Source organism: Aspergillus campestris, assembly GCF_002847485.1.
Source record: "Aspergillus campestris IBT 28561 chromosome Unknown P168scaffold_1, whole genome shotgun sequence".
In the NCBI taxonomy this organism is placed as follows: Eukaryota; Fungi; Ascomycota; class Eurotiomycetes; order Eurotiales; family Aspergillaceae; genus Aspergillus; species Aspergillus campestris.
This window is the reverse complement of record NW_020194336.1, coordinates 569484-593751: the sequence shown is the minus strand read 5'-3', so window position 1 is coordinate 593751 and position 24268 is coordinate 569484. Positions and strand designations below refer to the sequence as shown.

Below are 24268 nucleotides of genomic sequence, written 5' to 3'. Positions count from 1 at the left end.
CCATTTGTGAAATCAGCACTTATGCATGTTGTTGGAGAGGTAACACATTTGCAGAGGATGATCGGCCGGTTTATCCTCCGAGTAAAACCTAATTCTTACTTTAGCCTCTTTGTGTTTCTGACCAGATAGAGCTTCTAGAGATAGTGAGATTTTAGTACGGCAGGGGGCCGTTAAACCCCGCAGAATATTATATCTAATTTATTAAGATAATTACAACCATCATTACCACTAGTGATCGTACCTTGAGGATAGCACCAGACAAGTGATTACTATTCTAGGTGACCGCATTAATGCAACTTACCGTTGGTCTGTCGTGAACTTGCTAGTCCAATCATAGCAGCCACGGGTCCGTCCCCCTTGCGGCAAGGTCCCAGAGAGATTGGATGTATCGTAATACGGACTACTCCTGGCACTAATATGAAGCTGCAGCATGAGGACTGAAGGGGGGGCCAGATCAGGAATTGGGGTCTATGTGTCGGTACAGCTCGCCGTGGTATGCGCAGGTAGGAACTGCTATCAAACCATATTGCCCCCTCCCAAAAACCATCGCAATCCATTTTGACGTACAAACCATGGACCCGGAAGTTAGTAAACTGCTCGCGACGGTAACAAGTCTTGGCGAGACTGTAAAGAAGCATGCAATCACCGACAACGACAACTCCGCGAGCCGCGAGTCAAGGAGAGAGCTCCTGAGCGCGACGCGACAATTGACCAACGAGCTGCAGAATGAGGGCCAAATTGTAGAAGGATACCTTTACGGGGTAGAACCCCCTGGCACAGAATCGCGAGGCAATGCTAACGGGAACGCCAGACAATCGACCCTCTGTTGATCAAGATGGGCATTGACCTGGGCATTTTTCGAACACTGGTTGACAGCTCTTCGCCCGTGACGTTGGGGGAGCTGGTGGCCGCTTCGGGCGCCGACGAGGTGCTACTAGCTCGCATTATGAGAGGGCTTTCATCGATTCATGCGGTGAATGAGGCTGGGATCGAGCGGTATGAGCCTAATAAGGTTACTCGTGCTTTTACAACTGTCAAGGGCGAGTCAGGGATGGATGTTTTGTAGGTTTCTTTTTATCAATTTCTGGCTACAGGGACAGAAATACTGACTACAAGTCGCCAAACAGTCATAACATAAACCACCCCGGCTGGCAGTCTTTACCCCAATGTCTTCGAGCGACAGACTACAGAAACCCCACAGATCCAGCCCAGATGTGGTTTGGCAGACAGTTCAACGGCGAGCCCTACTTCGACTGGCTGGGGAAACGCCCAGAGCTCCTCCATTCTTTTCATCAGTTCATGTCAACCCAGCGAGACGGACATGCTCACTGGCTTGAATTTTATCCAATCCAGCAACAATTGCTGCCTGGTTTTGACGCCGGGGATCCTAATGCCGTCTTTATGGTCGATGTAGGTGGTAGCGTAGGCCACGAGATCCAGGAAGTCAAGAGACGCTATCCAGACATTCCAGGGCGCATGGTACTGCAGGACGTGCCAGCCACAATTGCGCGAGTAATCCCAGAAAATGGTATGGAGGCTATGGCCCATGACTTCTTCACGCCAAACTCGATCAAGGGTATGTCACACTATTTGCCGGGACCACGCAGAGAAGAAGTAAAGCTGACATGGCGACAGGCGCTCGAGCATACTACCTCCGCAACGTGCTGCACGACTGGGACGACGACCGCTGCCGCGTGATATTGAATCATATCCGAGACGCCATGACGCCGGGATATTCTGTGCTTCTCATCAATGAGTTCAGCATACCGCTCAAGGGCGCCTGTTCGTTCGCTACGCACTCCGACTTTATGCTCATGGCTATCAATGCTGCTGTAGAGCGGACTGAGCAGCAGTGGTACCACCTTATGCAGTCGGTTGGCCTACAAATAAAACAGATATGGTCACTAGAGCCGGACACTGAAAGTTTGCTGGAGGTCACACGTGGGGATTAGGGCTAAAACGTGGCTGCGGTTGATTTCTTTGGAGAACGTGGACGCTTGGATAAGTATCTGTCATTTGATGTGATTGTCTTTTACATAGGAAAGAACTGAGTTCACTCAGAAATATATGTATAAATATCCATGTGGATAAATTTATCTTGTAGCTCAGCTCGGCGGCGCAACGACCCAGCTCTGACCCAGCTTCAGTAACTCTTCTTTGATGTCTGACACTTTAACAGAAACCTCTTGCACTTGAACTCCTTGCTCGAGGTCCTGCAAATGCTTCTCCAATCCCGACCGCCTGAGTATAGAGAAGCTCTCGCCCTCGGCATTAGTCACAAATTCAACATGTCCATCCTCACCGAAACCCATCCTACCCTTCGCCCCGCAAGTAGCGCAGTCAACAGCATCTTGGCCGACAAAATTGAACATACTCAAATGGCAAACCGGGCACTTGCCCCGGGGACCGACATATCTCGCCCCCTCCTCCGTCATCGCATGGGCCTGCTGCGCCAAATTCCTGCCTAGTTCCTCAGCCCTAGCTACCGCTTCGCCATTTGATACCAGACTATTCGGGACGCCCACGCCGAAAACCTGCATCTGGTCGACGATCTGGGCGCCCAGAGGAAAAAACACCTGATGTAGCAGAGGAAGGGTGAACGGTGCCCACTCGGTCGTAGAAGCACCGCCCAGTGTCACCAGGGCGATGACTCTCGGCTTGAAGATGCGTTGGTCGACTAGATGACCTTTGCCTGCGTCAACTAGTCTTTTTGCCATGGTCACGTCTTGAAATGGACCGAGCGTGCTGTCTTGGAAGCATTTGACTTCCCATGGGATGGTGCGCGTTATGCAGGGAGCACCGAGGATGATGGCGTCGGCTTCCATGATCTGGTCGAGGATGAATGGACGGTCGTCGACGACTGGCCCAGAGGTCGGATTCGACTTTCCCACTACGGGGAGAGGAAGGTGGCCATCTAGGGCTTCGGAACCGATTGACAGTTCCTTGAGACGGACCAGGGAAATGGTCGCTGGCGTTGTCGCCGCAGTTTGGGCGGCTCGGAGGGCAGCGAGGAGAGCTTGCTCTGTGTTTCCCCCGGGGAAGCCACCGCTGAGGCCTAGAAATCTCATATTGGAGGGTAGAATTGCAGGACCAAACTGCTATGTTGGTCTCACTGACGTAGGTAAACAATTTCGGTCCCGAGAAATGCAATACGGACGCATACAGTATTTAGACATTACCCATCTTACTAGTAGGTCAGGGGTGAGATGAATCCACTCCGTAAGCTAAGAATGTTACTGCAGACAACCATACCGTGTCTTATTTGGACTCAAGGTGAACTACAAGGTTGAGGACGCGCGGTGCGGGGTCGTATCGGGTTCTATACACCAATTGCCTAAGGAAGTTAGTGGCTTGTATATATGTACATTTGGAATACATCCATGCGAGCTACTACTTGGCTGTATTGTCGAAACTCAGTCATCGCACTAACACAACGGTTGGTCGAGTGGACGATCCACAGTATCACAATAGGCCGTCAGCTGTGCGACTCGTATAAGTGCAAGGTATCATACAGACCCGGGCAAGAAGGCTGCTTATTTACACACTAGCCACTCATATTCGGTTCGGCACAATCTCCCTGTGCTCAATGACTACGTCAAACACAAAAGACGGGCTCTTCACGAGCTACGACGCCGAGTACTGGAACACCTACCTAGACGCTCGTCCAACGTACTCGCCCAACTTCTACAACCTTATATTCCAACACCACGCCCAAAAAGGCAATAACAGCTGGACACTGGCGCATGACGTGGGTACTGGACCTGGAAACGTAGCGGCCGTGCTCGCGGAGCGCTTCGAACGGGTCATCGCCACAGACGCGAGTCCTGACCATGTCAACGCCGCACGACAGCGCCAGCAACAAACAGACAAGATCAGCTTTTCGGAATGCAAAGGCGAGGACCTAGCTCACGCGGGGCTATCACCACCACGCACCGCCGACCTCGTCGCGAACGCGGAAGCGATCCCGCTTATGGACGCTGAGGAAGCCATCGGGTGCTTCGCAGAGCTACTGGCGCCCGGTGGAACATGTGCAGTGTGGTTCTACGGGCGGCCGACGTTCGCTGGGCCCGACTCCACAGTGAACGAGGCATGCCAGCGCATCTTTTACTGCATCTCCACGCGGCTACTGAACAAAATAGGCGGCGTGAGCGGGCCGTTTTGGGAGCGTTCTACACGCACTATTGCCTCGCAGCTGGATAACGTTGCGTTTCCTGCTGCGCAGTGGCGTGATGTGGTTAGGTATAAGTGGAATTGTGAGCAGGCTACTATGCTATTTCATGATGAGAGTCAGTTTGGAGGGCCGGTTGAGCGGGTGAACTGTGTTGGGCCTACCGAAGAGGTTGTCTCGAAGACGGACCCTGGGTTTTGGCAGATGCAGTGGGGTGCTGCTGAGGTGCGTAGGTGGTTTGAGGCTCATTTGCCGACCTGGTTTGAGGATAAGGCTCAAGATCTGGAGCTGGAGGGCTGGTATGAGGAGTTGGATCGTGTTATGGGAGGCGGTTCTCTGCCGGTGGCGTGGCCCGTGGTTTTGCTCCTCGCGACGAGAGTGTAGTGTGTGTCTTGCGTCGAGTTTGGCAATACAGTATTTGACAATCCTGTTATAATGTCTAGACTTATTGAAAGTGCTTTGTTTAGTATCTTAAAGGCAATGATAGTTGATATACTGGCAAAATACTGCACGAAAGCTACATTATATACCACGTGGGGAAAACAATTGAAATACATTCGAGTGTATTATGAAGTGAAAAAGATATTCACAGTAAGTAAGGACAGTGGAACCTATCACTAAAGGTCACCCAAACATAATACCCAGTAGACTACCATCTGGATGGCTTGAACAACGACGTAAATATCCACAACATCAAATGCAGAGAACCAAACACCACAAGAGGTACACCAGACAGCACAATCTGTTTGAACAGCCCACCCCGCCGTTTGACAACTTCCCACAGCTCGCCGCTCATAACATCAACCGCACCATCCCACTTCCAGGGCCCGCATAGGCGAAACTTGGTATTGAACTCAGCCGCAAGTAGCCAAACCAGCGGAAGACGCCACCACTCCTTGCGCGAGCTCCCAAACCTCACAGCGTCCAGAAACGATGGCGATGCATTCATATCGACGGCTAACTGGTTCGCGTAGTCATCGTGGCTAACGCCATACTTGATGCGCGCATCCGAAGGCATGCCAAGCCGATAGTGCGGCTCGTCCTGGGGCAGAAGGGGCTGCAGACGCTCGGGGGCGAGGAGATTCACCACCCAAAGCTGCGCCTGCAGTTCCGCTAGTGGCGGGATCGCGCCAAAACCGGGCCTCACGAACCCAATGAAGCCGACGCTTGGCTCGTCGCGACGCCAGACGTCTCGTACGTCTAGGTCGGAGGTGCTTGGGTATGTTGAGTCGAGGAAGTCGAAGCGTTGGGTGTAGCCTGTGGCGAAGACGAGGACGTCGGGCTTTACTATCTCGGCTTCTTTGATGCGATTGTACTCCGGTCGACCGTTGTCCATGAAATGGAGCACGCCATTGCTGTCTATGTGAGATGGCCAGGGCGCTATGTCAATCTGACGGCCGTGTGTCTCGGGAATAGGCACTTGAATGATGCTGGAGCGTAAACGCTGGAAAAACGTGTCTTTTCTGTATGGCTTGCTAATGTATGGCATCGCTTTGCTGGACTTGGTGAAGATGACTGTATGAGTAGATAATTTAGTAGTTGAGCTTCGGCTTGGTGAAGTATCTCCTCAATGCCAGGCACCCCGAATCAACGAGGGAAAAGGGGAGGGGCTTACCATTTGATGTGTGCCATCGTGAAGAAGGATAACCGCCCACCCACTGATCATAACCGGCACTCGTACCAGTCATGAGCCACATGCCCTGCTTGACCAAGCGGTCGAATACGTTGCCGGGTAGTTTTCCCCACTTGTGGCTCGCGTGAAGATATGTATCTACCGGCACGGGCGGGTTCGGCGACTGCAGCTGGCTTGCCAGGGAAGGGAATACTATGGGGCTCGGTGTTCGCTAGAACAAATCTTGTTAGTCGCCCATTATAGCAAGAATAAAGCAGGAGCAGGTAGTGACTGGGAACCGTGTGAATAGGAAAATGAGTCTACCTTAGCAACGACACTGAACCCGTCGCGATGAGATATAACGACTCTCTTAGTTGGCGCCGTCACAGCCAGATGAGCAATATCCATAGCAGTTTCTCCCGTGCCGAGGACAACAACCGTCGTGTCGGAGCCAAACTGCTCGCGCGACTTAAAGCTAGACGAATGAAAAGACTTGGAAACCTTGTCGATGCCCTCGAGTGACGGTATATTGGGCGTTACGTGCAGACCCGAGCAGACGGCGACAGCATCGCACATCCACGACCCCTCCTTGCCATCCTGCGTGGCATAGCTGATGACATGGGAGCGGCCTTTGCGTCGGACAGCCGTCACTGGGGTCGACAACTGTATAAATGGCCACAAGTCGAACGCAGTGGCATACTGGCCGAGGTACTCGAGGTATCTCGCCGCGGGGAGGTAATCGGGGTCGTCTTCGCGGGCCCGGAAGTCGGAAAACGCTGTAAGGTACTTGGACGATACCAACTTGATAAGGACGGTCAGTTAGTCTCAATCGACTCAGTGTATGACAGTATTGGCTGTTGTTGCCCAGCTCTAAAAGGCCCATACATACCTCGGCGTCTTCATACATGCGCTTGAGAAAGGTGCCGCCTATACCTTCTTCTGCTTCAAACAACTTCGCCTCGACAGGATCCCCGCCAACGAACTTGTGCGCTTCAAGCAGATGCTTGAGCGTGGTCAATCCGGCCGGACCGCCTCCAATGACGGCGACTCTCATTGTGTCAAGTTGCTACGCGGTACTCTCTTTAGGTTTCAATGCGACCTGTTGCACAGAGGCAAAGCTTCCAGCTATAGCTCGAGAAGAAACACTTATACAGGGTGCCAGACTATGGTCGCACCTGAGCAAGGGGTCTCACGTCAACATACGTGATAAATACCTAGGTATACGAATGCAGAAGTTGCTAAACTCAATGACTGTAGAAACCTCTGTGGCTGTGGATAAAGAAGCCAGTCTACTCCATGCAACCTTGTCGTCTCCTCCAATTCTATTTACTGCTGAAATACATAAACCTACAGGCTACATGAATTGGTAAGAATACTATACATCAAATACCACCTAGTAAACTTACTCTACATGAAGTATCACCTAGTAATCTGACTCTACAGAGAGTATAACCTAAGTATAACCGAGCAAGCACACTCTACCCGGGGTTGTCTGCACCGCCTATCTAATTTTGCCACTAAGTTAGACTGTCATTTTCATGCATAAGTGCTGATTTAGCAAGTGAAGGACTGTAGAAACACGCATGCGTACTTTTGTTAAACGGTATCCTAAGACGCCTCGCCCAATCATTGTAGGTTGCGCCCAGGAGTAGTGATGACCGGTACTATGCTGACCTGCAAGGGGTGTGTGTTCATAGAGTTGATCACTGGTCTCTTGAGTCTACAACTCATGGTAGCTACAGTAGGGCTTACAGCTATAGTTACTAGGCAGGGGGCTGCAGGAGCGCAGCTGGGCAATTGCCTGTTTGATTAGGGCCTGAGTGTACCGCAATTTAGCCAACCGCGGATTCCGCGCCGAAGAAATGACCCACGTATAATATAAGATACCCGTGCGGTATAATTATATATCACACTACATATCCGTTCTTACCGCAGGATCGGGTCCCCCGCAGGCGTAATAAGAATAGCATTGTATAGCATAAATTGATCTGCAGGAAGACGCGGATGAGGCGGTGGCAAACGGTGAGGCAGGGATTGTAGCAGGTTATTGAACACGAGGACAAGGATAGGAAGGCATCTAATCCAAAGCTATGATACAAGGTAGCTAGTATAATATGTTGGAGACTGCAGGGGTTAGTATGATAGGTTAAGTCGTATTTCTATCGTTTGATAGGTGGGTTATCTGTATTCTTGACCCCTCTGTGGGCCACGGGCTGCTCCGGGCGGAAGGAACCCCGCATGGCGGCTTAATATACACGCTAGAAGAAAATAATACTATTACACGATCTGAGGTGGATTGTTTGATCGACCAATTGAATGAGGGCTAGAGGCTGTCTCTAACAGGTTCGGAAGGAGTTAACAGCGCCTAAGTGTTTGAAGAGCATGTGTATATCTAGCTCTATATATTTCTTAGCAGCATTGACGCTTATTTGAGTCTCATTCAAATCCAGGTGTGAAAACCCCTCCTTTTTCAAAAGAAATGGGTTCCAAGGAACTAAAAAGTAGTTGGATTTGGAGGCGGAGTAGGACAGAACACCGTAACTCAGTTTTATACAGGTATTACAGTATTAGAAAGCCCAGGTGGAACGAAGGAATGCTGGGTGGGGCGTCCGCGTCAGGGTTTTGGTCTGGAAAGTCAGCCTGGCCGGTGTCCTTATTCTGATCCTGAGACACCAGGATTCTAGCGCAGCGGAGAGTTCTCGAGTTAGATTCTAGCATGTATCTATGCAGAGCACCAGCATGTTCCTCTCGGGGTGGGGCAGAATAAGCGACTCGTGTTGTTGAGCAAGGCTGTGATCACTCGACGCAGCCCTAGCTAGTGGAAAGACACCCGGGGATGAACTGCGGAAATCTCACCCCCAAGCTAGGGAGTCGGATTGTAGCTGACTAGGGGTATTTAAGCCCGTTTGATAAGTCGTGGCAGCACTCGTGATAACGCATTGCTACAGCGTGCGGTCCTTACACAAATCATTTGAATAACTCATGGATCGAAAGCTGCCCTAAGCTACCACGAGGACATGTCTCGACCCGAGTTGATACCAGATATTTTAATCCACCATGCTGAAAAATCTCGCGAAAAGGTCGCTTTCGCGGGTTCGGGGTGGACAATAGTACGTCTCTCTAGAGCACTGCTCTTCTCCTTGCAGTCCTTGTCTTTAGTTGTGGAGACATGAACCCGCAGGGCAACAGACTCGAGAGTTTTTGGTCCATGCTGTATTTTCACCTGCACGGCGATAACTGACGGCTTGAATTTCTAAGACGTATGGCGACCTCGAAAAACGGACTAGGCGCCTAGCAGCCCATCTGGTCCGTGCCGGCATAGGGCGAGGACACTTCGTGGCCATCGTGCTAGGCCGATGTCTCCAGACCGTCGAGTCCGTGCTGGCAATCACGCGAGCTGGTGCTGTGGGAGTCCCTTTGGATTCTCGTTCGCCCTCATCAGAATTGGCTAAGGTTTTGGAGCATAGCGGCGCACGAGTGGTCATCACAGATGGCCGGCACTTGGCCACTGTGCGCGCTGCTGCTGGGGAAGGAAGCTTGATTATTCTAAACACCGAAATTCCAAACCTGGATGCTGTAGAGGGAGGGCATCAGATTGCGCGATACCAAGATTGGATTGAAGACGAGGAGTGCTCGACCTTGGATATCAAGATCGACGATCTCGGAGAGGATGAGCAAGCCTTTCTACACTACACTTCTGGTACAACAAGTTTGCCCAAGGGGGTACTGTCAAACCAGAGGAGTTGGCTATTAAATGTGAACAGCCTGGTGTCAGCGTTCGAGCTGACGCCCGAGGATCGCTTCTTCTGGCCTCTTCCCCTGTTCCACTGCATCGGCCACTTGTTGTGTATCATGGGTACCGTTGTCGTTGGTGCCAGCGCATATCTCCCTGACGCCGATCAGACATTGTTTGACAGCCTCAGAGACACGAACGCTCGAGAAACAACGCTCATCGTGGGAGCGCCCACCACCTTCCACGATCTCATGGACGCCGCGAAGCGGTCAGATCCGATTTCGCCTTTGGATTTGCCTAGACTGCGGGCATGTATGTATGCGGGTTCCTCGGCATCTGGATCCCTAGGTGCCCAAGTCAAGGAGTTGCTCGGTGTCCCCCTCCTGAACAACTATGGGTGTACCGAAGGTTGCGGTTCTATCGCTGTGAGCAAAACGGGCCATACCTATCGCAACAACTCCAGTATCACACTCCTGCCCCACTGGGAGATCAAGCTAGTGGACCCAGATGGGAACCCAGTCAAAGACGGCGAGCAAGGCGAGGTCTGCATAGGCGGTCCCGGTCTGATGCTCGAGTACTACAGAGAGTCGCGGACGCCGTTTACGCCGGACGGCTGGTATCCTACCGGCGACATCGCAATCCGCTCGAGCTCGGCAGCCGGGGCTGAATTGACCTTGGTGGGACGCAGGAAGGAGATCATTATCCGAGGTGGTGAAAATATTCATCCTCATGAGTTGGAACATGTCTTGCTTCGGCATCCCGGCGTGGCTGATGTCGTCGTGGCTGGAATGCCGCATAGACTGCTTGGGGAGACACCTGCTGCCTTCATTGTCAAGACTGCCGCGGAGCAGGACTTCGACCTCCCAGCATTGCTTGCTGCATGTCGTCAAATTTTACCGGATTATAAGATACCCACCGGTAATTTGCCCTCTTCCCCTTGCCCTGGAACCATACGTATCCTAACACGAGCTAGCGTTTTACGAGATTGATGCCGTTCCTCGAACTGTCATCGGTAAACCGAAACGGTTAACCATGACTTCTTACACAAAAAGACCACTTAATGCCCGGTCTATGTTGCATTCGAGAGACTCAATCGAAGCACTGGTAGTGGAGGAGACGGTCAGAGCATGCACTTTAGACGTTGGACCCGAGAGCGAGTCGAACACGGACTGGCTTCGTCGACACTTTGACCAGCCCTTTTCGTTTCTGGGCCTGAGCTCAATGGCTGGTGTGGTTCTTCGAGACCGACTTGCCGGTCTCACGGGATTGGCTGATATTCCCAATACCCTCGTGTTTGACTATTCTACTCCAGCAGCAGTGAGTACGTACCTTTATAGCCGATTGTTGGAGCCGAAAACGACACCTTTGCCCGGCTGTACATCGACTACGACGGCGGATAGTGAGGTGGAGCCAATTGCTATAATATCCATGGCGTGCCGGTATCCTGGAGGCATCTCTTCCCCGGAGGATCTGTGGCAGCTAGTTTCAGATGAGATTGACGCGACTACCGACTTTCCAGACGATGTACGTCCTAGTCATGTTTTCCCAAGCCTTTCCTTGTTAAAACACGAGATTATCGACTAACAAAATCACAGCGCGGCTGGGACATCGAAGCATTGTATAGTACCAACCCCGACACCCCCAACACCTCCACGACGAAGCGCGGCGGTTTCCTGCCCGATTTTGCCCACTTTGACGCTGGCTTGTTTGGCATGGCGCCGCGTGAGGCTCTCGCCACTGATCCCCAGCAGCGGCTGTTATTGGAGACGACGTGGGAATTGGCCGAGAGAGGGGGTATTGCTCCGTTGTCGCTGCAAGGTAGCCAGACCGGCGTGTTCGTGGGGACTCTGTATGAGGATTATGAAGAGAACGGCTTTGGGAACAACGGTGCGTTAGTCGTTCTTGTTATCCCCCATATCAACGTTATACATGCATGACTACATACTTACCAGTCTCGACGGTGCAGAGTTGGAGGCACATCTTGGACTTGGTTCATCCAGCAGTGTCGTCTCTGGGCGTGTGTCGTACTGCTTTGTGAGTATTTTGCGATTATCCCATTATATCACCAGATGGACCAGGCATCTCTGAACGACAAAAAAACAATGTACTAACTGTAATTCTTGAAAGGGCCTCCACGGTCCATCCCTAGTCGTCTCAACAGGCTGTTCATCCTCACTAGTAGCAATCCACCTAGCAGCCCAAGCTCTCCGAAACAGAGAGTGCTCGCTCACCGTGGCGGGAGGCATAACAACCATGGCTACACCACGACCATTCACCATGTTCAGCAGAAGACGAGGCCTATCGTCAGATGGACGATGCCGGGCATACTCAAGTGATGCAAGCGGTACTGGCTGGTCCGAGGGTGTAGGCCTGCTCCTCCTCGAGCGACTCTCAGACGCCAAACGCAACGGGCATCAAATCCTCGGGCTGATCCGCGGATCTGCCGTTAACTCTGACGGTAAATCTAATGGGTTGACGGCACCAAATGGGCCGGCCCAGCAGATGTGTATCCAGAGCGCCCTGGCCCAGGCGGGGATGTCGCTGGGAGACGTGGACGTGCTTGAAGGCCATGGCACTGCGACGCCTTTGGGTGATCCTATTGAGGTTCAGGCTGTGATTTCGGCTTACGGCAACGGCGATAGGAAGAATATTGACAGCCCTCGCCGTTTGGAACCGCTGCTACTTGGTTCAATCAAGTCTAAGTGAGTCTTAACAGTTACCGGACATGTTCATGTATTAAATGGCTAACACAGAGTGATGTATTAGCATCGGTCACACGCAAGCCGCTGCTGCCGTCGCAGGAATTATCAAAATGGTACAGGCTATGCGCCATGGCGTCGCCCCAGCATCATTGCATATTCGTGAACCGTCACCCCAAATTGACTGGGAAGGGAGTGGTGTTGTACTCCTCAATAAGGCTAGGCAGTGGCCGTCTGTTGATCGACCAAGGCGGGCTGCGGTTTCTTCGTTTGGCATTGGGGGTACGAATAGCGTGGGTCTTCTCCACCCTTCCTCTTTTGACAGTATACTGACTTTGAGGTTGAAGCACATAATTTTGGAGCAGCCTGGGCCAGGAGAAGTGGAAGAATCAAAACCCAAAAACGTCCCCGCCGGCTTTCCGTGGCTCATTTCCGGCGTTACCGAAGCTGCTTTGCGCGCACAGGCTCACTCACTGTTGGCAGCTTGCAGACAACCTGATAGCAACACATCTAGCTCCCTCTTCAACCAAGATCCTGCCGACATAGCGTTCTCACTTGCCACCGCCCGATCAGCGCTCAAATACAGAGCCACGGTGTCATATGCCCTGGGAGCGAACATGCACAATCAGATCGAAACAGCACTCGAAAGCCTTGCTCAAGGCCAACCACACCCCGACGTCATAGCGGCACACACGAACACCACCGGTAATAAGCCCCGCCGGGTGTGCTTATTCTCAGGCCAGGGCAGTCGGATGCCAACGATAGACACGCTCGCAGAGCTACGCGCTACCTTCCCCGTCTTCTCCACGGCGTTCCAGGCAGCGTGTGACGAAGTGGACATGCACTTGGAGTGCCCACTCGTACATGCTATCACTGATGGCAGCATGCTAGACCGTACCGATTTCGCACAAGCCACCCTTTTCGTCTTCGAGGTGGCCATGTTCCGCCTCCTGGAGTCGTTTAATATCCGTCCGGACTTGGTTGCTGGACATTCCCTGGGAGAGATCGCCGCGGCGCATGCTGCTGGGGCTTTGTCTCTTCGTGACGCTGCTACTATCGTGACCACGCGGGCTAAACTTATGGCATCTCTACCCCCCAACGGTGGTATGGTGAGCATATCGGCGACGGAGGAGGAAGTTGCCAGTGAGCTGTCACGATTGGGCGGAAGTGCCACTATTGCGGCGGTCAACTCACAAAACTCGGTGGTAGTATCTAGCACACAAGAGGGGATTCAGGCCGTCGCAGAGAGGTTCGCCAGCTTAGGACGAAGAGCTACCGTACTGCGAAACGTCAAGCACGGCTTTCACTCCCCACTAATGAAAGACATACTCCCTGGGCTTGAACGCGCACTGCCATCGTCAATGGAAGAAGAGAACCCCACAGCCATACCGCTCGTTTCCACTGTCACAGGCAAGCGAGCCAACGCAGCGCAGCTCCACTCTTCAAAGCACTGGGTCCGTCATGTCAGCGAGCCAGTTCGCTTCGCAGACGCTATCAACGAGCTCAAGTCAAACGAACACGTCTCGGTGTTTGTGGAGATCGGTCCGTCTGCAGTCCTATCTCCCCATGTTCCGGACGCTGTCGCCACACATGGCACAGTTGACAAGCTTCTCAAAATGCTGGGCCAACTGTGGGCTGGCGGTGTACCTGTCGACTGGCACGCTGTCTTTGCGAGTAGTGGCGCGCGATTTGTCGATCTGCCTGTCTATGCTTTCCAGCGGCAGAGATACTGGCTGCCCTATACGCCAGTTTTGCCAGTGACATCCAACGGAGCAGTTATAGAGCAGCTTAGAGAGTATGACACGGGTACCTGTGCTGGCTCGCGCTTGCGACATGAGATGCTCTTCAGCGCTATTTCTATCCCAGGAACAGGCACTATCATATGTTCGGGCTACCTGTCCACGGCCCGACAGCCTTGGCTTCGTGACCACGTTATTGGTGGACAGTCGCTCGTTCCAGCCTCGGCGTTTACTGAACTTGCTCTTCGAGCTGCTCAAGAATGTGCAGATTGTTCTGAGCCTTACTCTTTGATCCTGAATGAGATGATTGTCATCGCGCCCCTGGTCTTGTCTTCGGGAGAGGACGGGGAACAAGGAGAACAAGGAGAACAAGGAGAAGTGGAGATCCAAGTACTCATAGGCGAGTCACATCCTGAGAATGAGGCCACCCAGACCCAAAGAACCGTCGAAGTGTACTCACGCCCCAGCGGCGTCGCAACACAGCATGAGTGGACGCAGCACGCCACAGGTACATTCCAGCTCACGTCGCAGCCCAACCCCAGCCATGAATCGTTTATAAACGGCACAGACCCCACAAAGGCGGAATCAGACATGGACGTCTCCGAAGCATACGCCCTCTTAGACGATGCAGGTCTCTCATATGGACCGTCTTTCCAGCGCGTGCGTGCCATTTGGCGTCTAAATGACAATGACATACTACTGCAGATTGACCCACCTCAGGATCAGGTTCAGATGTTGACTTTTGTCCTGCACCCTACTGTGCTAGATGCTGCATTGCATTCGTCTACCCTTGCTTCCGCGGAGAAAATCGCTGGCGGCGACATTCGGTTGCCTTTCTCGCTCCGAGGGATCCAGGTTTTCCAGGCGGTTGGCGCCTCTAGCCCAATTCTAGCACGCATCCATCATATAGGCGAGGTCAGCTTCTCATTGACATTGACGGACAAGTCATCGGGTGTGGTACTCGCGAAGATTTCTGAGGTTCAGCTGCGCACCTGGCAACCTACCGTTGCTGGAGGTGACCTCTACCGCCTCGAATGGATTGAGTCTGCGTCTCAAACCACGACATCTACGACGACGGACAATATTGTTCGGGTCGAAAGCTCCCACAATGTTGACGCGACAGCAGTCAGCAAACCTGTGCACGAAGCTGTCGCCGAGGCGCTCCATGTGGTACACGAGTGGAGGGCTGAGAAGACACATGCTGCCGACGGTGTTCGCCTCGTCTTCGTGACCGAGAGGGCGACGTTCACCGGCGAAAATTCCGATATTGATGTTGTTACCGCCGCTGTATGGGGTTTTGTACGATCCGCGCAGGCAGAGTTCGGTGGGGGCCGGGTGGCGCTCATCGACTTAGATGGGTCATCCGAGTCGGAAGAGGCTCTATCGGCTGCGCTTGCTTCCAGAGAGGAAGTTGTTTCTGTGCATGGTGGGAAGATTGTGATTCCCAGGTTGAGCAAACGGCCTTCAGTGACAGAGCCTCCTCAAGCGATGTCACTCGATGTCAGCGGGACTGTCTTGATCACTGGCGGTACAGGCGGCCTGGGTGCCATACTCAGTCGAGACATGGTGCACACTCATGAAGCCAAAAGTCTGCTCCTCGTTAGCCGGTCGGGTACTGAAGCGCCCGGAGCACGCGAGTTGCACGATGAGCTACGAAGTGCAAATGCAGCCGTACGTGTCGTCGCATGCGACGTCAGTGACCGCGCCCAGCTCGCCGCACTGCTAGACAGCCACAATCGCCATCAATACCCACCCATCACCGCCGTCATCCACTGTGCAGGCGTGGTCAGTGACGCATTCCTGGGCTCCCAAACTCCAGAGCGAGTATCTAGTGTTCTCCGCCCCAAGGTCGACGCCGCATGGAACCTTCACGACCTCGTTCCCGACACGGTCCGCTCGTTCGTCCTCTTCTCGTCGTACGTCAGCGTTCTCGGAAACGAAGGTCAGGCGGCGTATAGTGCAGGAAACGCTTTTCTCGACGCCTTGGCTCGCTTCCGTGTTGCACGGGGTCTGCCAGCTCTGTCGCTGGCTTGGGGCCCGTGGGCGAATGATGCCGGGATGGCCGCTGGAAGCAAACTAGACGCGATCCCCCCGCGCATTGCCACTGCGCGGCCGTTCTCAGACCAGCAGGGTTTGGATCTGTTTTATAAGGCGCTGCAGATGCAGACAAAGACCCCTCCAGAGCCGGTTCTTCTGCCGTTGTTGCTGCGCGGGCCGTTCCCGCTGGTGCAGTCTGCTGGTACGGCACACAAAACCAAGACGTCTGCCAAACGAGAGTCAGGATCAAGCGCCGTCTGGCGCAGGAACCTTGCCGCAGCCTTATCGGAGAACCGTCATGACGCTCTGCTGGGCATGGTGCGAGATGAGATTGCTGCGGTGCTGGGATACCAGGGCCAGGATCTGCTTCCGGATCAGCGACTTGATGACCTCGGCTTTGACTCCTTCACTTCAGTTATGCTCACGAACAGATTAAGGGTTTTGACTGGGCTCAGTCACCTCCCTGTTACGCTGGCGCTAGATTTTGATACTACTCAGGCGCTGGTAGACCACCTGTTACCTCGCATTGAAGCAGAGCCAGAGCCTGAAGTCGACATGGATTCAGATGCTTCCACGACGGCCGGGGACACATCAGTTTCTCGTGACAGTGGCAAGGAAGACAAGCTGAGCCCGTCGTCTAGTGTGACTACTCTCGCTTTGGAGGAGAAAGACGAGCCCAACCCCGAGGTATTCCGAGGGCTAGCCACGATCCACAGGCGACTGTCTCAACTGGAACAGTACACCGCTGCTGCAGACTTACTAGCCTCAGCCGCACTCGCAATGCCGACATTCCCCAAAGCTGGGTTAAGCCTGTCAAGCTACACAGCAGAGCCCCAGCGCCTCGCGACCGGTCCGTCAGCCTCTTCCAACTCAGAGCTGCCCCTGCCGTTAGTCTTCATCGCGCCTTTCTTCCCACGCATCAAGATCGAGGGAGTGGGTCTCAGCGTATATAGCAACCTGGCATCTGCAATGGACGGCACAAGGGACGTCTTCGAACTCCCCCACCCAGAAGCGCAGGCCGTCCCAGATGACCTCGGCACACTAGCCGATCTGCACGTCCACACCATCCGCAAGCACTTCTCGGACCGCCCGGGAATCATCCTCGCTGGTTACTCCGCAGGGGGAACAGTCGCATACGCAGTGGCGTCCAAACTGGCTAACGCTGAAGACCAGCAGCCCCGGCTAGCGGGCTTCGTCTTGGTGGACACGTATCTCACGATGACGGGTCGGGGCGATCCCGACTGGCTGAACGCGCTCCCGGCGGAGGCCCTCGTTACGCGCCTACAGGTGCCCCCAAGCTTAGGGCACTCCAAAGGCATGGGCAGCGACAGTCTCGTTGGAGACCTGGACGTGGCGCTGGCGAAGGTAGGTGGGTATTTTAGAACGTTGCGAGACTGGGATATTGAACTTCATCCCCTGCCTGATGCGCTCTCGACGCTGTTCGTGCGTGCCGTGGATCCGTCGGATAAGATGCCCAAGGATTCCGACGTATGGCGCCCTCGGTGGCCGCGGGCGAACCTGACTGTTGATGTCCCTGGGAGTCACCTGGCTCTGCTGGACAAGCGGTATGCTCCTGCTGTTGCCGGGGAGATTCAACGGTGGGCAAGGGAGGACTTGAGTGCTTAGTGCGGGTTGAAGTTGATCCTCATGAGGTGGTCTCTTTTATGTATTGTTAGCCTCTCTCTGACTTTGCGTGGCACATTGGAGAAATTTGTAACGAGCACCGTTTATGATTGAGAGTACTCAGCGGTCTAGCTGGCCATTCATGTAACCCTCTTGTACCTCGTAGTCAGGGGAGTAGTTTCATGAGAGCTCGGCTCATGTCGGTCCGTATCAACGTACAGAAAGGCACGGGTGTTCTACGGTAGATCAACTTGGGGGGGCTAGTTGATAAGTAGTAACTTCTTGTCGGATCTACATCAGCAACTGATACTAGTAAGTTAGAACGTCTGCGATCATATTACAACCCGGCATTGTGACTGCTGTTTGAATATCACTATACAAGGAAGACTCCGTAGAAGAGAGCTATCAGTTGAACTTGTTGCCTATTCTGCTGAGATATTGAGTCACAAGGGCCTGAGAAATGGTTTCGACAGTGATATACGAAATTCTCCGGACTTGCTCATATCGACCAGCATTTTCAGATACTCTGTCTAATACAAGCCCCGATGCGAGTTGCTCGCGCTGATACACTGGGGTCATGGTTACATGACTACGACGTCATTTATAGATGTTCACTCCACCTAGATCCTTCGACGAAAGCAGGCAAAAAGGTATTGACCATAATGACACACCTCGAAACTCACACGAAATTGCGAATGGTTACGAGATGCAAGAAACAGAAGAGTCATATATCATGTTTCAGGTCCGGAAGAAACGCAAGTCAGCCGATGTTACGACATGTGATTCCACATGGTTGAAGAGTCCGAAGCCGGCGAGGATTGAGTCACGCCCTGGACCTATATCCAGGGTACTATATCCCCTCCCTTGGGAACCATGGTTGGGATCATCTCGGTAGGAACCTATCGAAGTACCCCTCGTACGATCATTGGAATTGAGGTTTATAGGGCATATTCACCATGAAAGTATTGCCACCATATCTCTTTGCTACCCCATCGATGTAAGAGTATCATACACCGTACTTTGGGGAAACCAGGCTGTGACTAGCTTGAAATAGCCGTCCAGTTAGTGGATCAATACCCCGTGCTTACCGGTGCCAAATTCGGAGGATGACTGGTTTAAAAGAGTTTTCCTGCCCACTGTTCGAGTGATGAACATCCCTGTCTCCGGTGCCGGCGTGCGTTCTTAGTCAGCCCTGCATTAGGATTTCACTTTTCCTGCTGGTCAATCACATCCTGATCTCTAATTCTTTCATCCTTCTTTCAATGTGGTGCAGATAACACTCTTTGATCCCATTTCTGTACATGATATAAGGCGGGATACCTCCCCCCCCCCCCAGGTCCACACAGATCCCGATTCCCGAAGCGGCGGTGTCGATCTTCCCCCAGGGGATATCCGCATGACTCATCAGACTCGCGCCCCAGCCTTTCTATATCTCCATCCCAACGATCCCACGATCGGAGTTATACGCCTCTCTACGACCTCTGATTCCATCGTATAGCCTTTCCCCGACGCTCACCATGCTCCGAAGTCGCCAGGCAAGAAATGCCTTGAAGGCCGTGGGCCAGACCAGGCCATTGAGGTCCCAGACCCCGGTGGCCTTTACCCAGTCGCTCAACAAGGTCCCGTCGAACCGGAGGACCGAGGCCACTGTCGCCACTGCTTCGTCTACTGCGTCGTATGTGTCTGCCCTGATCAGAGTCTGGTTTTAAGACGAGAATCTCTGGACTAACCGTCTGCGTTGAGTGGGGCGTTCAACAGCCAGGTCCGACCCACTCCTAGCCCTACTTTCAATCAGTATGATAGCCAGGTGCAGCCGTTGACGGGCATGTCGAGAAATATCACGGATGAGTCGTATGATATCCCTGTTCTTTTGTTGGTGTGAGAATGCATGCTAATTGTGTGTTTGAAAATAGGTTTATCGGCAAGACCGGTGGCGAGATCTTCCACGACATGATGCTCCGACAGGGCGTCAAACATATCTGTATGTCTCGATAAGGGGAGCGCACAACATTACCCATAGCAGCAATGGCTAACGACGGATACCCATAATACAGTTGGATACCCCGGCGGCGCCATCCTCCCCGTCTTCGACGCAATCTACAACTCCACGCACTTCGACTTCATCCTCCCCCGGCACGAGCAAGGCGCCGGCCACATGGCCGAAGGCTACGCCCGGGCCTCAGGCAAGCCAGGCGTGGTCCTCGTGACGTCCGGCCCAGGCGCAACCAACATCGTGACCCCCATGCAAGACGCGCTCCTAGACGGAACGCCCATGGTCGTATTCTGCGGCCAGGTCCCGACGACAAGCATCGGCAGCGACGCCTTCCAAGAGGCCGACATCGTCGGTATTTCGCGGCCCTGCACCAAGTGGAACGTCATGGTAAAGAGCATCGCCGAGCTCCCGCGCCGCATCAACGAGGCATTCCAGATCGCCACCACCGGCCGGCCGGGGCCCGTCCTCGTCGACCTCCCCAAGGACGTGACGGCTGGCATCCTCCGCAGGGCGATTCCTACAGATGCAGCGATCCCAACGCTGCCCAGCGCTTCAACCCAAGACGCCATGGACCTCAACCACAAGCAGCTAAAGGCCTCCATCGCGCGCGTTGCCAAGCTCGTCAACATGGCCAAGCAGCCTGTCATCTACGCCGGCCAGGGCGTCATCCAGTCCGAATCCGGCCCCGAGCTTCTCAAGAAGCTATCGGACCTCGCTTCCATCCCCGTGACCACAACCCTACAAGGCCTCGGCGGCTTCGACGAGCTGGACTACAAGTCCCTGCACATGCTCGGCATGCACGGCTCTGCATATGCCAACATGGCCATGCAAGAAGCGGACCTGATCATCGCTCTCGGCGGCCGCTTCGACGACCGCGTTACCCTCAACGTCAGCAAATTCGCGCCCGGAGCTCGCGCTGCAGCCGCCGAGAACCGCGGCGGCATCGTGCAGTTTGAAATCATGCCCAAGAACATCAACAAGGTTGTCGAGGCGACTGAGGCGATCGTCGGCGACGTCGGCACCAACCTGCGCCTGCTTCTACCCCACGTCGAACCCCGCTCAACGGACGATCGCAGCGCGTGGTACACCAAGATCGACGCGTGGAAGAAGAAGTGGCCGCTATCAGACTACCAGAAGACCGAGCGGCACGGGCTCATCAAGCCGCAGACGCTCATCGAGGAGCTAAGCAATCTCTGCGCAGACCGCAAAGACAAAACGTACATCACGACCGGCGTGGGACAGCACCAAATGTGGACCGCGCAGCACTTCCGCTGGAGACACCCGCGGACAATGATCACGTCCGGCGGGCTGGGCACAATGGGTTACGGGCTTCCAGCAGCGATCGGCGCGAAAGTCGCACAACCCGACGCCCTCGTCGTCGACATCGACGGCGATGCCTCGTTCAACATGACCCTGACGGAGCTCTCCACCGCCGCGCAATTCAACATCGGCGTCAAGGTGATCGTCCTCAACAACGAAGAGCAGGGGATGGTCACGCAGTGGCAGAATCTCTTCTATGAGGACCGCTACGCCCATACGCACCAGGCGAACCCGGATTTCATCAAGATTGCCGACGCTATGGGTATCCAGGGCCAGAGAGTGGCGGATCCTACGAAAGTCAAGGAGAGCCTCCAGTGGCTGATTGATACGGATGGGCCTGCGCTGTTGGAGGTGATCACGGATAAGAAGGTGCCTGTGTTGCCGATGGTGCCGGGTGGGTGTGGCTTGCATGAGTTTATCGTATTCAATCCTGGTAAGCATCGATCCATATACTTTTGCTGGTTGTATAACAAGCTAACGATACTTGCAGAAGATGAGAAGACGCGGCGCGGGCTGATGCGCGAACGGACAAGCGGGCTTCATGGGTAAACCATATAAACCCCCAGACATGGAAAAAAAGGGGTGATGGCGTTGGTTTATAGCAGAATGTATAGATAATTTCGGTTTTGGTTTCCGGTTTTGTTCCTTTCCTGCTTCGTTTGTGCGTTTTCTACATTTGATCCATTGCTTTAATGTCAATCGCCATTGTTTGACTCCCTGGACTAAGTCTTATATGTAACGCACTGGATGTTTTTATTCCCAGTGGAGTATCCATCCAGACGGGCTGGGATGCAATGCGATATATATAACACCACACCATCAATCCCCATATATCCACCCAACCTACCCCCATTCCATGTAGAACCCCATCAACCAACAAATATCAAAAACAAGTCCCCTCCCCCTCCACAACCTTCCATCCCACCCACCCCCCATAAGCATAACAAACCTCCCATCCACTCCTCAAAACCACCGCCCCCGTCCCATCCGCGCACTCCCCATCGCGAAACAAACACAGATCATACCGCCGACTAGGATCAGGGCTCTTCCACGAGATGCTGTCCACCGCTTTTATGTCAATCGGCGTCCCGTCGGGTCCGGGGTCTGTTAGTAGGGAGGTGCATGAGGTGGCGACTGTGCCGGAGCGGTGGTAGAGGGTTAGGGAGGGGTCTGTGCCGTTGGAAATGCAGCCTGGCTTTTGGAGGGTGAGGTCCCACTGTGCTTTCTTTGTTAGATGCGTATGTTAAGTAAGCTTGAGGTGGGTGCTGGGCAGGGGGGCGTACGTATCGGGGTCGGAGGGAATCGCGCGCGGTTAAGGAGGGAGGGTTAGGGTTGGGGTTGGGGAGGGCGGTGGTGGCGACGACGAGGCATGTTAATGCTAGGAGGTTCAGGTGCATTTTGTCAGTGATGAGATGAGATGGAATGAGATGATGATCTGCAAGTGATGGTATGCTGTTCTGGGCTGAAGACCATTAAATACCCCCCGAACCCCTGACGGAAGTTCCAGCAGCGAATAAAAAGCTATGATGGGCAATGCATGAACCCGAAACCTAGCAAATGAGACCTCGTCACGATCTTAGCTGCGATTGATCAGCTGCATTGATTCTACGTACGGAGTACATCGCGATGATCTTCGACACGGCAAGTCCGGTTCGTCAGGGATATTTCCAGCTATGTAGATCTAATGCGTGGGTTATTCTGCGAACTGTTGTATAGTTGTTCTCCCCGGTTGGGGGGTATCCTCGGGGAGTATTGATGTCCATTGCTCGTATACAGATGGAACTATAGTTTCGCGTGGCTTTTGGCTTACTGGCTTGAACTATCGTATAACTAGTTGTACCCTGCTGGGAAACTATGGCTGGTAGATATGATATACAACATCACGGCTGAGAGATATGGAGCATAGTATGCTCATCTCAACACCATGACGACATCCTCCACCCTTGCGCAATGATCATCTCTCTATAGCCTGATAGGCAAGAATCATACCACCGCCACAGATCGAGCACATCAGCCAATTATTGATCCGGGACGCGCAAGACAAGATCTGATCTGTCCGATCCGCTAACTTGATAGACCGCTAGTGCTGTTCAGTTTCAGTATAAATATATAAACTCCCCAAACCACATCATACCAACAACACCAGCATAAACCAAAGAAAAAAGATCAGAATGCCCTGCCAACCAGCCATAACGACCGTCTCCCTCGGCCAAAGCCAAACCTACACCATCCAAGAAAAGCTCCACGCCTGCGCCAAACACAACATCCACGGCATCGAGCTCTTCTACGATGACCTCGAAGCCCTCGCCCGCTCCTCCTCCCCTTCAATCACCCTCTGCGCCGACCCCCACACCCAACAACCCCCCAAAGAAGCCCTCCTAAACGCAGCAACCCAAATCCACACCCTAGCAACAACCCTAGATATCCAAATCCTCAGCCTCCAGCCCCTCCGCTTCGCAGAAGGCCTCGTCAACCGCTCCGAACAAGCCCGCATCCTCACCGACGTCCTCCCCCTCTGGCTCTCCCTCGCCCAAGCCCTCCACACAGACACAATCCTCATCGCGTCCAACTTCCTCCCGCCAGACCCGCGAACCGGCGAGCCACGCATAACAGGCGATACCACCACCATCACGGACGATCTGCGCGCGCTGGCTAAAGCGGCAGCGCCTACGAAACTCGCATACGAAGCCCTCGCTTGGTCTCCGCATATACACACCTGGGAGGCTGCTTACGATGTTGTTAAGCGTGTTAATGAGCCGAATTTCGGCTTAGCTGTTGATGCGTTTAATATCGCTGCTGCGATGTATCCTTCCCCTGATGTTCTGTCAAGCCCGTCATCCATGGCAGCGGCAGACACAGCCCTAACGCAATCCCTCGCTCGTCTAGTCGCAGACGTTGACCCTACCCGGCTGTTTGTTGTGCAAATGGCGGACGCAGAGAGGCTACTCGCTCCGCTGGATGAGCTGCATCCGTTTTATGAGGCTGCACAGCCGGCGAGGATGAGCTGGTCACGCAATGCGCGGCTGTTCCTGGGCGAGGCGCATCGTGGGGGCTTCCTGCCTGTTGTGGAGGTTGTGAAGGCTGTCGTGCTGGGACTGGGATGGGAGGGGTGGTTGTCTTTTGAGGTGTTTTCGAGGTTTTTGGTGGGGCCCGGGGATGTTCCTTTTGAGAACGCTGAACGGGCGGCGAGGTCGTGGGAGTGGGTTGTGGAGCAGGTTTGGGGGGAGAAGAGTGATACTGCTTGTTGAGGTGGGGGGTGATGTATGAAGTTGCTGTGTGGTGGTGGAGATGGGGGTGGGACTGTCTGATTATATATCTACGTACATTTTTATAGATTGATGCAT

General features: G+C 53.6%; 8 protein-coding genes across 8 annotated transcripts; 5 read left to right on the top strand and 3 right to left on the bottom strand.

Annotated features, from left to right (window-relative positions):
• Positions 1 to 572: 572 nt before the first annotated feature.
• Positions 573 to 1952, top strand: P168DRAFT_314023 (S-adenosyl-L-methionine-dependent methyltransferase; the record flags this gene model as incomplete). The annotated part of the gene is made up of 4 exons (XM_024839728.1): positions 573 to 761; positions 812 to 1062; positions 1128 to 1576; positions 1636 to 1952. The coding sequence occupies 4 exons, from the start codon at positions 573 to 575 to the stop codon at positions 1950 to 1952; spliced, it is 1206 nt and encodes a 401-aa protein (XP_024696479.1).
• Positions 1953 to 2091: 139 nt separating this feature from the next.
• Positions 2092 to 3206, bottom strand: P168DRAFT_286063 (flavodoxin family protein). The gene has a single exon (XM_024836271.1). The coding sequence runs from the start codon at positions 3066 to 3068 to the stop codon at positions 2106 to 2108; it is 963 nt and encodes a 320-aa protein (XP_024696478.1). The 5' UTR covers positions 3069 to 3206; the 3' UTR covers positions 2092 to 2105.
• Positions 3207 to 3566: 360 nt separating this feature from the next.
• On the top strand, positions 3567 to 4591 carry P168DRAFT_286062 (class I SAM-dependent methyltransferase). The gene has a single exon (XM_024836270.1). The coding sequence runs from the start codon at positions 3587 to 3589 to the stop codon at positions 4550 to 4552; it is 966 nt and encodes a 321-aa protein (XP_024696477.1). The 5' UTR covers positions 3567 to 3586; the 3' UTR covers positions 4553 to 4591.
• A 226-nt stretch (positions 4592 to 4817) lies between these two features.
• Positions 4818 to 6834, bottom strand: P168DRAFT_331182 (FAD/NAD(P)-binding domain-containing protein; the record flags this gene model as incomplete). The annotated part of the gene is made up of 4 exons (XM_024841641.1): positions 4818 to 5683; positions 5784 to 6012; positions 6105 to 6581; positions 6670 to 6834. The coding sequence occupies 4 exons, from the start codon at positions 6832 to 6834 to the stop codon at positions 4818 to 4820; spliced, it is 1737 nt and encodes a 578-aa protein (XP_024696476.1).
• Positions 6835 to 8797: 1963 nt separating this feature from the next.
• Positions 8798 to 17652, top strand: P168DRAFT_323099 (type I polyketide synthase; the record flags this gene model as incomplete). The annotated part of the gene is made up of 8 exons (XM_024840644.1): positions 8798 to 8890; positions 9039 to 10431; positions 10487 to 11037; positions 11109 to 11404; positions 11466 to 11547; positions 11641 to 12215; positions 12280 to 12505; positions 12560 to 17652. 8 exons carry the CDS (start codon positions 8798 to 8800, stop codon positions 17612 to 17614), a joined length of 8271 nt encoding a protein of 2756 aa, XP_024696475.1. The 3' UTR covers positions 17615 to 17652.
• A 1277-nt stretch (positions 17653 to 18929) lies between these two features.
• On the top strand, positions 18930 to 21850 carry P168DRAFT_246047 (acetolactate synthase). The gene is made up of 5 exons (XM_024834031.1): positions 18930 to 19286; positions 19355 to 19462; positions 19525 to 19592; positions 19666 to 21357; positions 21415 to 21850. The coding sequence occupies exons 1-5, from the start codon at positions 19129 to 19131 to the stop codon at positions 21471 to 21473; spliced, it is 2085 nt and encodes a 694-aa protein (XP_024696474.1). The 5' UTR covers positions 18930 to 19128; the 3' UTR covers positions 21474 to 21850.
• P168DRAFT_300686 (uncharacterized protein) lies at positions 21553 to 22800 on the bottom strand. The gene is made up of 3 exons (XM_024838454.1): positions 22208 to 22800; positions 21874 to 22140; positions 21553 to 21767 (listed from the first exon to the last, which is right to left on the bottom strand). Exons 1-3 carry the CDS (start codon positions 22319 to 22321, stop codon positions 21744 to 21746), a joined length of 405 nt encoding a protein of 134 aa, XP_024696473.1. The 5' UTR covers positions 22322 to 22800; the 3' UTR covers positions 21553 to 21743.
• A 238-nt stretch (positions 22801 to 23038) lies between these two features.
• P168DRAFT_323096 (putative 4-hydroxyphenylpyruvate dioxygenase) lies at positions 23039 to 24172 on the top strand (the record flags this gene model as incomplete). The annotated part of the gene is made up of 1 exon (XM_024840643.1): positions 23039 to 24172. Exon 1 carries the CDS (start codon positions 23096 to 23098, stop codon positions 24170 to 24172), a length of 1077 nt encoding a protein of 358 aa, XP_024696472.1. The 5' UTR covers positions 23039 to 23095.
• Positions 24173 to 24268: the final 96 nt, after the last annotated feature.

Bases quoted from the DNA above. Each gene is read 5' to 3' on its own strand.
- P168DRAFT_286063 (XM_024836271.1), bottom strand. From the start codon at position 3,068: ATGAGATTTCTAGGCCTCAGCGGTGGCTTCCCCGGGGGAAACACAGAG.
- P168DRAFT_286062 (XM_024836270.1), top strand. From the start codon at position 3,587: ATGACTACGTCAAACACAAAAGACGGGCTCTTCACGAGCTACGACGCC.
- P168DRAFT_246047 (XM_024834031.1), top strand. From the start codon at position 19,129: ATGCTCCGAAGTCGCCAGGCAAGAAATGCCTTGAAGGCCGTGGGCCAG. The intron at 19,287-19,354 runs GTATGTGTCTGC...GTCTGCGTTGAG, and splicing joins ACTGCTTCGTCTACTGCGTC to TGGGGCGTTCAACAGCCAGG. The intron at 21,358-21,414 runs GTAAGCATCGAT...CGATACTTGCAG, and splicing joins GTTTATCGTATTCAATCCTG to AAGATGAGAAGACGCGGCGC.
- P168DRAFT_300686 (XM_024838454.1), bottom strand. From the start codon at position 22,321: ATGCACCTGAACCTCCTAGCATTAACATGCCTCGTCGTCGCCACCACC. The intron at 22,141-22,207 runs GTACGCCCCCCT...AAGAAAGCACAG, and splicing joins ATTCCCTCCGACCCCGATAC to TGGGACCTCACCCTCCAAAA. The intron at 21,768-21,873 runs GTTTGTTATGCT...GAATGGGGGTAG, and splicing joins TTTTGAGGAGTGGATGGGAG to GTTGGGTGGATATATGGGGA.